A 16,515-nucleotide genomic window follows, 5' to 3' on the forward strand; every position below is an offset into this window, starting at 1 on the left:
GGAACATTTCCAAAGAACAGAGAAACTAGCCACTGTTATGAGGACTTGCAAAGCTGCGCAGGAGACTGGCAGAGAAGGAAAGATTTACCTGTGAGTCTGTTCTGTGGAGGCTGGGAATGGGCTCTGATTTAACTGTGTGATTACTCAGGAACAGCGTGGGAGAAGGGGGGGGTGGGATGAGGGGAAGGGTGAAGAGGAGCAGGGGAACACCACAGAAGCGCTTGAGCTGGCATTATTTATGAGGAGGATGTTAGTGGAGCTCCCAGAGCTGATCAAGTGGACAAGGAAGGGGTAAGACAAGGAGCAGCAGCTGTGTAGACCTGGGCTGTTTTCAGATGGTCCTAACGTGTCAAACCTGGCCACTTTAAGATGAACAGGATATATGGCACCTGAGCAAAACTCACAGGGCTGAGCTACAGAAAGCACTCTGGGGATTACAGGTGCTCCAGTAGTCTGTAGAGGGGACAGAATTGTACAGACTGAACTGGACATGTATTTTCATCTGTCATTCAAGGTATTCTGTTCCTTCAGGCTGGCAGAATGATCTGGGGCCATGGACACACTCACAGTTTGCTGGTGTGGGACCCACCAAAGGTGATCCTGACAGGATGTCTGGCTCTGTAATGGTGTCTCCAGGGAGACTGGCAGAACTATGTGCTGATGTGCTTCATGCCTTGGCATTTCCTGCTCCCCAAGGTATGTGGCATGCTCTGTGTAACAGTAATAAACCATCATCCCAGAAAACCCAGGATCTCCAGTAAAATAATAACTCCTGGCTTTCTACAAAGATAGCAAGATAGTGGGTTACCCTTAAGTGCTGCAGGCTGGTATATGTAGAGGCTGAATTTGATGAGAGACTCGTTTAAAGAAGGGATGTAGCACAGGTGTTATCAGTGCAAACCTCAGCCGTGACCCAGAAGAACCCAGCCTTGCAATGGGAAGACAGGAGAGATGTCCGTGCAGCACAATACAGTGGTGAACAAAAGCAGTTTAAGGAGCTGTGGGTGCCACAAAGCTGCCATAAATCCCAGCTGAAATGAATCAATTTCTTCTTGTTCCTAAATGTGTTCTTTGGTGTCTGTGAAGAGCTCACTAAACTATGCCCACTCTAGGAGTGAGCATTGGAAGCAGAGCTGAGTACATTGCTCACAATGAGTGTACATGAAAGACCCCTCCAGTGTGAGCAATTACCAGTGTGTACAGTTGGTGCATTTGCTGTGTATCTAAGAACAATGGATTAATGACTTCCAGGATAAATATTGCTGCCTGGTGTTTTATGGCATAGGAGTAAAGAGTGAAGAAAGAATAGTGGGACAGCACCGAGGTGGCAGTCCTGCATCCTGCCTTGCCTCAGGAAAATATACCATACGTGTGGCTACAGAAGGAAAGTAGCCAGTTTGAGGCACCAATGTTGTCACAGGGTAGGATAAACAGTTGCACCAGCTGGTGGTGGTTGCATATTCTTTTTGGTCAGACATGGTCCATATTACAAAGCAAAGCTCTGCTGTAAAATCAGCTGAAGCAGTGCCAATTATGGGCTGCCAGCACAGCTGCATTGGGGTGGTCTACAACATACCTTTGAAGTGTGACAGGTATTTGCTCAGCAGGAGACGTGTCAATTGGCCTCACATCAGGTGACAAAATACTGTTTTAATGAGAAGGGCATTATGCAAAAGTGATAGGGAGTGCATCAGTCCCAGAGACCATTCCAGCAAAGAGATCCTTATGTGGGAAGGGTTTCTTTTACTACAAGGAAACTTAGCAAAGGACTCAAGGTGAGGAAAAAACCACAGGGAAAAAAAAGTCTCCCCTAGTTTTGCTGCATAGAGCAGATAGTGCTGCTACATGACTGATAGGAAGAAGAGAGGTAATGAGCCAGTGTGGTAGAACAGATATTGGGGTGGGTGACAAATTTCACTGTGGAGAAAAGGAGAGATAACAAAGAAGTGGTTTAATAATTGCTTGCAGATAAAACCAAAGGGTAGTCATAGAATATATGCCCTGACATTAGTGAAAAGTGGTTACAAGCTTTCATAAGCTGTGAGAGGGAACCAGGAGGTGGTACTGGGAAGTAATAAGTATGAAGAGTTGAGGAACCATGTTTGTAATGATGAAGGGAGCCAGGAAAGCAGCCTGTGTTTATCCCATGGCCACACAGCTCCATGGATTCCCACGCTAGGCTGGCAGGGCTCTGGAAGGGCCACCCAGCGTCTGGACGTGCAGGAAGTACAGAACTAGATGCACACAAGAATTCTTGTGAATAATGGCCTTAAAGAAGAAACAAGAAGCAGTAAAGAGCACTTTCTCCTACAACCAGGTGCCCTGCAGTCCTCCCATAAGGCCAACCTGTGAGAGCTTTCGTGCAGCAGTGGTTTCTTGCAAGAGGATAACCAGCAAATGCAGTGGTAAGCCCAGGACTGCTTGCTCTGCCCTTGCACTTGGGCAGCTGCCCTTCTGCTAGATGAAAGATTTGCAGAGCTACTGGGTGGACTGGATTTGTGAGGATGGTCTGGTTTTAAAAACAATAGCTGGGAGAAAGAAAGTTATTTTTAACCCAGATTGGTTTATTATTCATGCTTAGCAAGAGAACTTTGCAAAGTCAGGAAGGCAGGAGGGGGGGAGCATGCTGCAGAGCAGGGGGCAGACTCAGCTGCTGCAAGTGGGGCTGTCAGGTTTAGCCTCTGGGTTTAGCCTCTGCTGTGAGCTCAGCTTCTGGAAATGAGGCAGATCTCACTCTGCTCCACAGTTTTTATTTTTACAAGTCATTGTCCTGGATTTGAACTGAAAAAGCTGCTGCTTTCCAGAAAGAGCATATCTCTTGTTTGTTTTCCCTTCACCTCCAGGCCCTCAGTTTCTCTGAGCCCAGCTTAAAATTATGCTCTGGGGCAGTGGAGGAGGCCAGGTCAGGAGGAGAAGGTTATGGTCACTTCTGGCTACCTGTGCTTTGACCTTCTGTCTGGCTGCCCAGGGGAGGCTGGGCTTGAGGCTTATGGGATGGGCAACAGAAAGAAACAAAAGTGAAAGTAAAAGCCTGGCTTTTATGATCCCCATCTCTTTGTTGGTGTCACAGTTGTGCTAAACCCATCCCTTTGTAGGGGGCTAAGCAAAACTGAGAGATGATGCCCAAGTTGGAAGGAAAGAGAAAATTGTGGGTGTGCTGCCCTCAAGGCATTAACTGAGGCAGGCTGTGGTCTGGCTGGACAAAGGCTGGACATCCTCCTGCCCATGGACACCTTTGTGGCAACTGTGAAAGCAGCCTGTGCTTCTTGAGCCTCAGGCACAGTGCCTGAAGTTCAGCAATTACTCTCTTGTCTTCTTTCCTTGTTTTCCTTTATCTTGGGAGATTACTGAATTGAGAGGCTGCTTCTTGTAACAAGGCCAGAGTATGCTGGACTTAGCTGCAGGCATCAGTTAATAAACAGCAGAACAAAAGGCAGAGAGGTGCTGAGGGGGAGCGTGACAGATTCCCCTGGAGCAGCAGCCCCCTTGTGTATGGTGGGAGCAGAGGCAACCAAGAGCTGGGGCAGGAGTGTGAATGCCTCTGGCAGTTAAGCTAAATATGATACTAAATTGCCTGGCTTTGTTACCTCCTCCCCACCCCAGGCAAGGCTCACATTTGCCCTTGGGCCACGGTGGCTGCCCGGTCCGAGCTGTGGTGCCAGGTTCAGGTTCAGCACAGGGGGACCACCACAGCTCACAGTATCAATTCTGATTTATTACCTGAGTGGCTGCAGTAAGTTATCGTTCATCTCAGCAGGAGCCAGGACCAATGTAAACAAAAGTGGTATTTACTTGTCATTCTTTGTTATTGTTGTTATTACTTCATGCAGACCTTGTTGCACTGCCTATCTGTAAGGTTGCCTGCCACTTTCCTTCAGGAAAAGCTATTCCCAACTCCTTCTAACAATACTTATTCATTTGGATTGTGATTTTCCACACTGGATATTGGGCTGAGACTGAGTAGCTTTGGAACGTTTCCAAGCCTTTGTGGTTTGAGTGGTCTTTTTGAGGTGTTACCTGAGGAATATGCACGATTTTGTCCATGTTTAACTGTGTATCCATGGTTTGAAGTGGGGAGGTGGTATTTGTTGTCTTCTGCCAAGTTTTGCAATATTAGATGTCTGTGGAAATAGGTGTGTTTGTGTGGCAAAAGCAAGGCCAGCATGTAACTCTGCCCTTAAAGCAGTGAGGAAGTGGTTTCCTTTGAATAAGGACTGCAGGGTTTGGCAGTAATTCAAACCTCTGTCTTTAATATAGAATTGGATTTCTTTTCAACACATACAAAATAAAATGGGAAGCACCTTTCCCTCCTCCAGGAAAACACAGCAACTAGTAAAAAAGAGTTGTTTCTATAGACCATCACACGCTCAGGTGTTTGAGTTGCAGTCTCGTTACATTAACAGTGCAGCAAAAACCACGTCTTGTCATCTGTTTGGATCCAGGAGCCCAGAAACAGTGACATTCTATTTCTGTGTACAGTTGCTGAACCTCTATTAAGGTGCATGGTGTTTGATTTTTCTGTCTTTACATGTTCACATCCCCGTGGTTACTGTTGTGTTAAAGTCTGATCGAAGAAAAGAGAGATGATGCTTTTAGTTATTTAACGCTGTGTGGAAAGGGCTCTGTGGGAAAGTCAGTTCTAGTTTGTACAGGCAAAAAAGTCTCAAGTACTTTTTCAATTGGAATGCTCACTGGGGAAAAAGGAAAGAAAAGGCAGGGGTGTTTGGCAGGCTATGCATGATAATGTGGTCTTTTGTTTTGTTTCTGGTATGAAGCTGTCATTGCTTGTTTTTTCATGTATTGACTAGAGCTCCCTGCTGAAATAGAAAGGCTCATAGAATCATAGAATGGTAGGGGTTGGAAGGGACCTTTAGAGATCATCTCATGCAACCCCCCCTGCAGAAGCATCCCATTACCCCTTGTCCTGTTGCTAGATACCATAGAAAAAAGTGCTGTCCCAACCTCCTGACAACCCACCCTTTAGATATTTGTAAATATTAATGAGATCCCCCCTCAGTCTCCCCTTTTCTAGACTAAACAGCCCCAGTTCCCACAGCATTTCCTCATAAGGAAGATGCTCCGGTCCCCTGGGCAGCCTGTTCCAAAGCTTTATAACCTTCTCCTTCCTAATGTCCAATCTAAACCTCCCCTGGCACAACTTGAGCCCATTTCCTCATGTTCTATCATTCATTACTGGAGAGATCTACCGAGGGTGCACTCAATCTCCTCATCCAGATCATCCATAAACAAAACAGGCCCTAGTATCAAGCAGACTTGTCCTCGAGGATGTTCCATTGGAGAACTCAGATTGGGAGCTATATATGGATGGCAGTAGCTTTGTACAAGAAGGCAAGTGTCTGTCAGGGTGTGCTGTAACCACTACTGACCAGGTAATTGAATCATGGACATTACCTTCCCCAAGGTATCTGCACAAAAAGGTGAATTAACAGCCCTCACTTGGGCACTGGACCTGAGTGAAGGAAAATGAGTTAATATCTATCTGACAGACTGGAAATATGCATTTGAAATAGTACATGCTCCCAGTGCAATCCCCAGAGAAGGAGGATTGTTATCTGCTCAAGGAACAACAATGCAACATGCAACTCGAATTCAGGAACTCTTGGAAAATATCAAAAGGCCCCAGGAGGTGGCAGTCATGCCTTGTAAGGCACAGCAGACAGGTGAGACTGTCCCAGAACTGCCAGATCAAATGGCTGATACAGCTGCCAAAAGGGCAGCAGAAAAGGGCATGTTAGCTCATGTACTGGAAAAAGGGGAACATCTTCATCAGAAAAAACACATTGTGCTTGTAAAGATGAAAAGTTAAGTGGAACCTTACAGGCTAAAGAACAGACTAAGGGATGGTCTGTCACACCAACAGCCCTCCACCCTCCATGAGGATTCTGTGGCCTGGTGCAGTCAGAGCTGTTCCTGACATGACTATCCCCTGAATTCTAAAAATGGCCTTGGTGCAAACCCCGTGCCCCTGAGCTCCAGCACATGGGGCTCCTGCACTATGCCAAGGTAAGTACTGTTTCAGAGAAATTGCTGTCCCAGACTTCATGAAGCACCCTAGGACTGGCTAATAGATGGGTGTTTCCTGCCCTAACAACCTGAGGGAGGACAGTGGTGGGGTTCATTCATTTTCTGTGCTGTGTCTGTGCAACTATTGCTGGGCTTGGATCAATCTCCTGTTTGCTGCCATTCCCATGTCTCCTTGAAACTTCATATGGGAGTGCCTTGGTTTCATAGCCATAAGCATTGCTTGTACCTTGTGTCCTCTAATAATTAGCTTCTGTGCCCTTCAGTGCACAGACAGTGCTTATGAATTGCACTGAATGAGCATCTCTCACCAGCAAATTGCCCTGTGCTGTTACACACCTTAGTGTGTAAACAAGGCATAGTGTGATTTGTTTAAATGGCACCCTCAGTGGCACTTAGGAGTTGTGAAAACATGCAAAAATGCTGACCTTGGTCTTGGTTATTTATTGGTTTCAGGGAAAGCTTGCAGTTCCTGGTGGAGGAATTTAAGTTGATTACACATGGCCCTAACATTATCACACCAGAAGGAGAATTCATTTCAATTGGTGAAGCTCTGCTATGTTAGAAGGGGTCAGCAAAACAGACACGAGGCTGGCAGCTGTCCCTGGGAGCTGTGTACTGCAGCAGGGTGTGCAGTCAAGTAGGGAAAGGGTATACCAGGACCAACAGCCTCCAAATTAATGCATCCTGCAGAGCTGCTCCCCAGAGCACCCAGAAAGATGTGTGATGTGAACCGAGGACTATGACACAGATTCAGTCCCCGTTCACTCTGACCTTTTGGTAATTGCTATTTTTCCCAATATGAAGAATCAATAAGTTATCTTTTAACCTTCCTTTTTTGTTAAAGGAACCTGCCTGAGCATACAACCAACATGCAGGGTCTCCACATCTAATTGCAGGTGGTGAACTAAATTTCTCAACGAGGAACTGAGCTGTGTGGATACAGAACAGAGCTACCCACAGGTCAGTAGGCAAAGACACACTCTGTGCAAGTCTTTCTGAGCCAAACCATGCTTGTAATTAGCTATGGTGTACACACACACACATGCTGTGACAGAAGAATTTATTCTCTGCATCTCTTGGCCTATCAGACCTATAATGTACATCAGACTCCAACCTCATCTTCCAGAGCTCCTTCATTACCACCTCATTTTCTTGCCTTCTCTCTCTATTGATGACAGACAAATGTCTGATTCTTCAGGTAGCACCTTTGTCCTTCTCTGTTGCAAACATCCCTTTTGGACTCCTCCCAGCTTCATCCTTGTGCACTAAGTGCTCTTGTGTGATATGATAAGAAGTCATTGCTTCTCTGGGAGATGTGTGGTGCCTGTGGTCTTGCCTGTGCTGATGTATCCCATTGGTTTGCTCTCTTGCTACCTCACATTGCTTTGCCCTGTCCACCTGTGTGACCTTGTTTTTTCACTTCTGCACGCTTTGGAGGTGGCTGTGCTGCTACAAAAGTACATCTCTGGTGATCCAGCCTCTGGGTAAAGCTGTAACACAAAGCTTATTGCACAAGAATAATGTCTCAGAGCACGCTGTTTATCCATGGCACCTTCCCCCTAATTCCTCAAAATGAAGGGTATTTCGTGGACATTCCCTGATACTTCACTGACAACTCTTTGCAGAAGAATACAAGCTTCACTCTCACCCTGGTAAACCTTAAAACAAAGGAACAATTCAAATGGCCTACAGCCAGCCAGCTGCCTGATCAAGGGCTTCAGGCTGGATTGAGTTCAAATTCCTCGTGGTGCCAATGTAATGAAAAGCATTCTGTTTATTAACATGGAAAGAATCATTCCTACTTCAGTACATCACATTATCCTGGGAAGGGAATTCAAGCAGTCTGGTCTATTATGTTTGATGGCTGATATTAAACTCATCAGACCCACTTGTATGCTCCAACACATTTAGCAACAGATATTAAAGGAGGCTTGGCATTGTGAAATCTCTTATTTCTCTCCAGTGCCCCCCAGTGCCCTGCTCTGGTTGAAGTCAGCTGACTGAAGGGATGGGCTCTGTGACAACTATTGGAAACACAAGGTCAGCCCAGTCAGGCCTATCTGAATTTATAGCATGTTTCTGATATTATTGGTACTCGAAAGACTAAACTGCTCTTTTGCTTGAAGAGAACTTAAAACAATGACAGATACCCAGAGATACAGCAGGACTCACTTCTCTCTTCAGAAATGCGTCTATCTTTCAGGGCTTCTTACCTGCTGAGGGAGAGTATTTGTGCCTGTTTACCAGGATGGGTTTGAGGTCTCAAACTCTCTTCAAGGCATTCTGCCTCTTCCCCTCTTTATCCTCTGCTCACCTGGAGTTTCTGCATCTTTCTTCACACATCTCATTCCTAGAAATGGTTTCCTCAGACACCTTCATCCACATCATTCTTGGAAACATAACCATCTGCTGAGTCTAGGGAGCTGAATGAAATATTCCTTCTCACCTGACCCACAGCAGACAGAGTGATTGCACAAGTGAGAAGTCACTGCTCTGCCTGGCCAGCCAGCAGCTTCTGCAGTGCTTCTGCAGGGAAAGAAAAGTGGAAAGTTACAAATCCAGGAGCAAGAGCTCTTTTGGAGAATAAATGCCTAAAGCTCTTCTCACCACCAAGTGAGGTTTTGTCTTGCTTCCACAATGAGTGTCAAAGCCAGTGGGTTTTAATGGCTGTTTAAAGGCTAAATTGGAGGGCAACAGTACAGTGTGGAACCACACAGTGTACTACTTGCAGGACTCTGTACCTGCAGGGTAATCAATGCCAATCCAGTTCCCACTGGGAGCACACTGGGAGCCCAGCATGACTGCTGGACTGGTTGCTGAAACAGAAGCCAGGATGCAAGCAAATTGGCTGCCAACATACAGAACTAAATGGAAACCCACAGCCTAGCTGCTCACAAAGCAGATTCATGAGGTATCTGGCTCCTTCTGCCTGCTCCTAGTCTCTAGCAACTTGTGTGCAGGTAGCATCACCAGTAAATTGCTTCCAGTTTTCAGTGACAGTAACTCATATCTGTGAGAAGGATATGACAAAAGAACAAGGGATAGGGATGAATAGCTACAATAAGGCAGGAAACCATTAGCTCTCAGGACCAGCTCAGCCTTCATTTGTGTGTCTCCATTGCCTTATTGGAATTACAGGCAGATGTTGGCAGCTGGGAAAGGCAGGCACCACACAGAGGCAAGCAGGCTCCTTTTACACAGATAACACCATTGTTGAGGTTCTACCCTTTGAGTCCTCAGGAAAAAAAAAGACCTGAGAAGTGCTGGGCTGGCCCTGGAGCAGGGTGACAGTGCACAGACCCACTCTCCCTGTCTGCAGGTCACTCCATCCTCACCATCTCAACTGCATGCTCAAGCCTCCTTGCTCTACAATCTCCTGTTACTTGGAGTTGGAAGTGCGATGCCACAGCTCCTGCAGCAGGGCACGTCCTTTGCTTCCTCAGTCTGTGTTGCTGCTGAGATACATTAAGATGACGTCTTATCTTTCTTTCTGAATCTCTTAAAGCATGTCAATACCAGTATCCTTAGCTGGAAACAACTCCTCTCAGGTCAAATAGCAATGGTTTTTGGTGTTCATATTATTAACTTCTTTTAATGTATTTGATTCAGCTCCCAAGTCCTTTAAGAGCTGTGGCACAAAAGAAGGAAATGAAAGGATTATGACAATGGCTTGATGCCTAAAATGAATTGGGTCCACAATTAATTTGATATGCCTTGTAGATCATACCACTTTGTTTTCCTTTTGTGTTTTACACAGATGGATGAAGGAGCTCAGAGTGCAGGATAAAGGAAGAAGAGGTAGAAAGAAAACATCATCAGGTATAAAATCAGAGCATGATACACAGTTGAAATCAGCAAAAGTGTGGTGCATAAGAAGGGAGCATACACACCAAGAAAAAACACTGATAACCACTTCCAAACAAAAAAACACCCAGTTTATTGTTCCATCTGTGTATAATGAATTTGATCCCAAACCCCCAGAAGTCACAGAAAGGACTCTCATCTAACATAGTCAGCTACAGTTCAGGCCTCATGTCTCTGTCTGTACACACACCCTCATACGGTGTATGGCCAGACACCTTTGCCTCTGTGGAGGTACAAACCTACCTCTCTCTGTGAGCTCCCATAAACGTATATAAATGTACACATAAGCATGTATTATCACAGTTACTTTGAAAACCACACAGATTAAATGCAGTTCTTTTGAACAACGAATAATAACAAGACAATTAGTGGCTGAGTAGCTGTATGTATACAGGTATGTCCAAGGTAAATCTGCCAAAGTACAAACTGTGTGGGCTTAAATGTCATGAGGGCCAGTTAGCACAGGAATCAACAGCAGCTGGAGTCCAATCCTGCACCATTTCCATCAGAGGCAATTTTGCCAGAGATGCTCTGAGTGCAGGACTGATGCCTGGCCAAGGCCCAGGAGAACACCTTTGTACCTTAAGTGGTAAAAACAGGTACTCTGGTAAGGGTGAATCCTCCCTTCCACTGTCACAAACATTTCTTCCCACCTCAGTAATCTGTACCATACTTGCCCACTTCTCACTGCAGTCTGGATTCTCAAATGCAGCTTATTCACATGCTTATCTACTACACTACCTTCAGCAGTTCCCTTGAAACACCTCCAGTACTTGCTTTCTGGCATTAAGGCAGCTCAGCACCTTCACTCCCCCTTGTCATTTCCAGCCTGTAACTGACACACCTTTTACAGCTGAAGGCGTGATTCTGAGGCCTGTAGCTGCTCCTCGAAGTAAAGCAGCTGATCCACTTCGAAGCAATCGCTTGCCCTGGAAACCAATTTCTCCAGCTGTCTCCTGAGCTCCTCCTCACTGGCATTCAGCTGCCTCGCTTGCTTGAGAGAGCTGTACACAGCCTCAAACACCTCTGCTCCCAGCTTCCCAATGGCAGATCTGCAGATACAACGTCACATAAAGGTCAAGTGAAAGTTAATCCATATTGCATATTGATACAAGCAATAACTAGCATTGAATCCTTTTTCTCAATGTGGTACTTACCTTTGATTAAAATGATGCAGTGATGCACCTTACTCATCTCCCGAGGTCCCTTCCAGCCCTTGTGATTCTGTGACAGCACAAGGAACTGAAGTTTCCTGGGGAACTTCTCTATGATTGATTGTTACACAAAGAGCCCAGAAGTAAAAACCTGGCCATAGTAAAGTCATGGGAAGCATGGCCATCGCTTGGTCACAAGCCAAGACCCCTTGTCATGCTGTTCCTGACACGCTGCAAGGTACGACTACAGCAAGCCCCATATACACACTTGTATTATTGCTTCTGGATTTCACCAAAACCAAAAGGAGCAACCCCAGTCAGCTGTAGACAGGTGGCATTTGATGTGAACAAACACATTTCAGGATTCATTGCTTTAATTTTAACTTCCATCAAGTAACAAGGAAACCATTGTACAAATTCAGCATGAGCTGACACATTTTTTTCTTCTTACAGCGCTCTCCTTTTATGAGAAGACAGATCTGCAATTCAGTGTCAAAGAATACACTCACAGGACCTTAATGTTGACTTCTAAAGAACACCCATTTGCAAACTGCAAGACAGTGAACAGCACTTCTTTTTCTAGAGGCATGCATTGTTACATTCCTGTGCCACAAGCCACAGTTAACACACTTTTCCACTGTCATGGGTTCGTAACATTTTGATGAAAATATCAAGAGTAATTTTCCTTCAGCATTTCAGAAACTATCATCTGCCCACTCTGCACATCTGCCACAGGACTTGTGTTGTCTTCCTTCAGGAAACTTGTCTGTGTTAACACAGTTGAGATTTGACTGTCTTTTACCTTCAGACTTGCCCATTTTAGGGGTGATGGTGCCCTTCATGAGTTAGAAAGTGAGCTGTACTAATTGGGATCACCTTGCAGGAACACCTGAAACTTGCATTTAAGAATGTGTTATTTTGGTTAGATAAAGTTGTGGGAAGCAGCCTTTCCTCCCACTGGCATTTTGCAAGGATTCCAAGAGTATTTAGGTGGGACAATCATTCCTTTTTCCATCATGCCACGAAGATTTCTTCAATAAAGCTTCTCAGCATATCCAAACAAGGTTTCTCTGAAAAAATTTCCTACCAGATGAAAACAAACTAATGGTATGTGACAGTATTAGAATCTCAGACATTTCTCAAGGCTTACACATTTTGTCTGTAGCATATTGAACCATTTGATGCCTTAACACTTTCCTTGGTAGTCATTCTTCTAGACAAAAAGAAGGTACTGGGAAGTGAACGTTACAGTATTCCAAAATTTCAGCCTGAATATCTGTGTTCATGTTCCCTTTCCACTGAGTCGCTGTCACACACTGCTTTCTACAAATTCCAACTACTGAAAACAGACAGGATGGCCCCCAGAGTTACTCCAGGATGGGAACTGCCTCCTTTACCACCCCTGCAGTGAGCGGCCTATTACTGATAAAGGATCAGCGTGCCTGTACAGTATTTGCTGTTAATGCTGTCTGTGACGGGGGCTTTGAGCTGCTCCTCACTTCTGCACACTGGGAGCTTGCTGGCGTGGCTTCAGGAATGAGCAGAGTGTGTCCTTGGGTGTGAGCAGAGCAGTGCTGCTGTCTGCAGAGCCATGCACACTGCCTGTGGGGAGCTGCCCGTGGCCCGGGATCGTGCTGCTGCCATAGGCCCCAGGGCCAGCAGCGTGGCAGAAGGGCAGCTGGGACGTGCTTGTGGCCACACTGAGGAACACCTGCTCTGAGCTCTACAGTGGAGAAAGGGATCTGAGTTGTCTCATGGTGCCAACATTAAGGCTTAGCACTCTAACACTCTGCAGCTGGGTTCAGAGAGAGCATACACAAGGCTTCCCAAAAGTAGTTTAAATGGTTAATCCTGCACACTGCCCTCCAGCAACATCACACACTCCAGTGGTACAGTTCTGGCTGATTTGGCAGCTATTTTGCTACATGTCTAACACCAGAGCAAGGCCAACTATTCTAACCCAACAGCATAAGTCACCTAAAGAGACAGCTGCTTTTCATCTATGGTCATGCTCTCATTGCTGAGGAATAACAGTGTTACAGTGAGATTGCAGCCAGTAAAACTTCCACGTGATACCCATCCCTTCATTCTTAGAAAACTATTGCAAAGAATTTGACTTTATTGTTTCTCAAACTTCATTTGACATGAAAGCATACAGTTCCCTCAGCTTCCTCAGAAGCACTTTGTTAGCACATAAAAGGCTTCTGAAAAAAACCCTTGCTATGTGCAGCAGGACCTGCTGCTGGTAAGAAATGGACAATACATCTAATATGGTATTTTTCTCTGAAAGATATCCCAGAGAGCTGCTCTGATCTTACAGGGAGGAGACACTTCTCCTCACATCCTGCCTGCTCTCTGCTCTTCTGCAGATGGGTCATGCTCAGCTGTGATCCCCCCTTCAGGTACACATTACCTCTCCTGCTGACTCCTGACACTGAGGCAGACCAAGAACTTAGGGCAGAGAAAGCCAAGACTCAGGATGTGAAGCCACGGGCTGCTGTGGTCCTGCTTCCCATAACTAGAAACTATGCTGTCTTTTTTTCCTACCAACAGTGCTGTTTAGGGGAAAAATAAAACTTTTGGAAGTGATTAATTCTCAGACACTGGAAACCTAAGGATTAGATTACCCCAGAAAGCTACCACAGGGATTTGTTTGGCAAATAACATACATTTCTTCACAAAACCTCATCAGAAATGTCACAGTATTTCTCCTCAACAGTTAAAGGTCAATATACAAGAAGCTATTTTGAAATCACTGCTGCTTCATCAACACCTTTACTGATTCCCCTCTCCTTCTTAGACAAGTATGGGGGTTTTTTTTGGCATTTCTGTCTCTTTAAAGATGAAGAAAGAAGCAAGTGTGCCTCAGGAGTATTGCTTCTGCCAATAAATGTGACCTGCAGATGTGAACCTTTTTGATTCAGTTTGGCAGAGTATGCAAATTAGCTAATCTGTGTAACAACTGATACAATAGAATTAGGGGGAAAATGTTCATAGGTTGAAAATTAAAGGGTAGGTAACAAGAATTACAGAGACTGAGAGGGGGAAGGTGGTGTCCTGGAAAGCAAGGTGTGCCCATCATGCCCTTGATCCTGCTCTAAGGGATATTTGTCCGCCCATGCAAAGTCCTGCAGAGGCACAACTATGGATTTTGCACAGCCCTTCTGTTTACAGTTGCCTCTATCTCACATGAAATAAGGGACACCTACATTGCTGTTTGGAAACAGTTAAAAGCCTTACCAGCATATGTGCTGTGAGAACAAGCACAGAGCTTCCATCCATGCTCCCATGTTTTCTGATTTACTGACGTTTACACTCTTTGTGCTGTCTTAAAGTTCACGTACCTACAAACTATTTTCCACCAGTACTGAGCCACCATTTCTTTCTTAGCCAAGTCTACACAAGGAAAGGAGACACCTGACATCTGGGATTTCATTACTGTGACAAACTTTGTGGGCCAGAACCCCATCCCACACTGCCCTAAATTGTTTCTCATTATGCTGAAATCAAAGGAGTTACATCAAACTCTACCAACCAAGGGTCTGAGCCAGGATGAGACACACTAATGTGCTTAAATGCCACTTCTCAGATTGCTCTTTCTCTTGTTCCACAGTGTCACAGAGATACTTGGAGGGATTCATCACTGGCATTTGAGCCCTGTTTCCTAACTTTTCAGCGTTTTGTTTATGCAATGACATCCACAGCTCTCTGGTTGAACCCTACGCTCCCTCCACAGTGCAGGCACTCCAGAAAGCTGTTGACCCAAAACAACAGCCCATCACAAATGAAGAAAGGCATATCCTAAACCTGACATCTGTCTGGCTTTAGAAAAGTTGGGACTGAAAGCCAGGTTACCACATGTGAGTGAGAGCTCAGAGAGCATGCCTTCTCACTGCAAACTGCAAGAGATTCAACTGTCAGCCTAACTTCCCTCACTCACTCCTGGCTGCAGAGAGCAGTTTTCTTTGCTGTGTTCTGCAGCTTTTCAAATCCATCCTGTTTTAATATTGGTAACACACAGATATGCTACTTACTCCCTCATGTGTTTCAGTTTGGTCTCAGCCATTGTGCTGTTGAGAGGTCTGAATCCCTGGGGCACCCCTGGAGTTGCTTCAGTGATAGTCCTCGAACCTACAAATCAACGCACAGACACATAAACGTACTCACCTTCATCCCCTGAGCTCTATTGCAGAGTCAAGGGCAGATAGAAGGAGGAAGACTATTCTTGTTTCTCACAAGGTAGTGACACATTAATTAAAGAGAAAGTAGATTATTAAATGCACATTAAAGGCAACTCCTTTCTGAGGGACAAGTAGATCTCTAGCTTAAAGGTACCAGAATTGTAACAGTCATTTTCCTCCCGTGTAGCCTACAGGGAGTTACATTACAAGAAGAAGGACAGGCACTGCAGGAGCTGCTGGCACACAGAAATATTTGACAAAACAAGATTTTCTTAGACAATAAATATTTCCCTCCGTTGTTCTTGCACTTATTTATAAGAGCAAGAATCTTCTTCCCAACAAGCAGGCCTCTCATTTAACTTGATCATTACTATAAACTGAAAGCTAGCTGGTGACATCCCTTTCCCCTTCTGTACTCTTTTTATGTCTGTATATATATACACAGAACCACACCTGCATATGTCAATATGTTTATATATATACACACACACATGTGAGAAAGATACATATGCATATTTACACACAGGTACTCCTTCTGTTTACAAGCCTCATGGGCTGCTGCAGTATTTAAGGACCTAATGCTCACAGATCAGTCATCCACAGGAGCACAGAAATGCTGAATCACAGAAGACTGTCAGGGTTGTCAGCTCAGATATCCTGTAATTTCATGTTGCCATTCCACCATACAAGTCCCTGCTTAACCTAAGGAATTTATTCATCTATTGCCCCAGCTGCTTCCATTGGAATAAAATTCCAGAGCCTCACTGTGAGCTGCTGCCTAAAAGCTCTAATTTCCCAACAAAATTTATTTATTGGACAATTCATGCTCATTTTTCTCCTATGTCTGTCCTTTTATTTAACTTACTCAGTTCTTCCCTTCACTTTTGCATAATCCTTTCATTTCTTTATGATTTTTAAAAGAGATCCTACTTTAGCTTTCACTTTTCTAAGCTACACAGGGTAGCTATTTGAGTTTCTTCTTGCAAAACATTCAGCATTAGGATTCCACTTCCCAAAAGAGAAGAAAATGTACCACAGTGGAAATACATCCTGTGTAAAGGTGTGGGCTGTGGCACACGGGACTTCAGTTCTGAACAGACACGAGAAGGCTCTGCATAGGCTATGAACACACCAAGAGTCACATAAAGACTTTAACACAATGCCTTGTCCAAATGAACACATACTTCTCTCCTAGCACGGGTTGCTAGCACAGACCCAGCTGGGTTTTAGTTTGGATTGTGTTAACATTGATCACATACAGCCGTATATGA

At 44.9% G+C, this 16,515-nt stretch overlaps 1 protein-coding gene and 1 long non-coding RNA gene across 4 annotated transcripts in view; one reads left to right on the forward strand and one right to left on the reverse strand.

The window, feature by feature from the left end:
* Window positions 1-206: 206 nt before the first annotated feature.
* LOC133625553 (uncharacterized) lies at window positions 207-12,126 on the forward strand. Of its 3 annotated transcripts, XR_009818832.1 has the most exons (6): window positions 207-696; window positions 2,318-6,024; window positions 6,942-7,005; window positions 9,803-9,864; window positions 10,763-10,985; window positions 11,517-12,126. It is a non-coding gene; the product is annotated as an uncharacterized LOC133625553 (long non-coding RNA). The 3 variants fall into 3 exon arrangements; XR_009818831.1 differs by lacking the exon at window positions 10,763-10,985; XR_009818833.1 differs by lacking the exon at window positions 10,763-10,985 and having other exon boundaries at window positions 2,318-2,405.
* The window catches only part of NEK11 (NIMA related kinase 11), a 34,597-nt gene continuing 28,066 nt past the window's right edge, over window positions 9,985-16,515 (reverse strand). Inside the window, exons 15-16 of the mRNA XM_061997356.1 lie at window positions 15,098-15,194; window positions 9,985-10,961 (exon numbers count right to left, since the gene is read on the reverse strand). Coding sequence (XP_061853340.1) covers window positions 10,757-10,961; window positions 15,098-15,194 — 302 coding nt within the window. The 3' untranslated portion in view covers window positions 9,985-10,756. The remainder of the gene's footprint in view (window positions 10,962-15,097; window positions 15,195-16,515) is intronic.

This window comes from Colius striatus, chromosome 5 (assembly GCF_028858725.1).
Source record: "Colius striatus isolate bColStr4 chromosome 5, bColStr4.1.hap1, whole genome shotgun sequence".
NCBI lineage: Eukaryota > Metazoa > Chordata > Aves > Coliiformes > Coliidae > Colius > Colius striatus.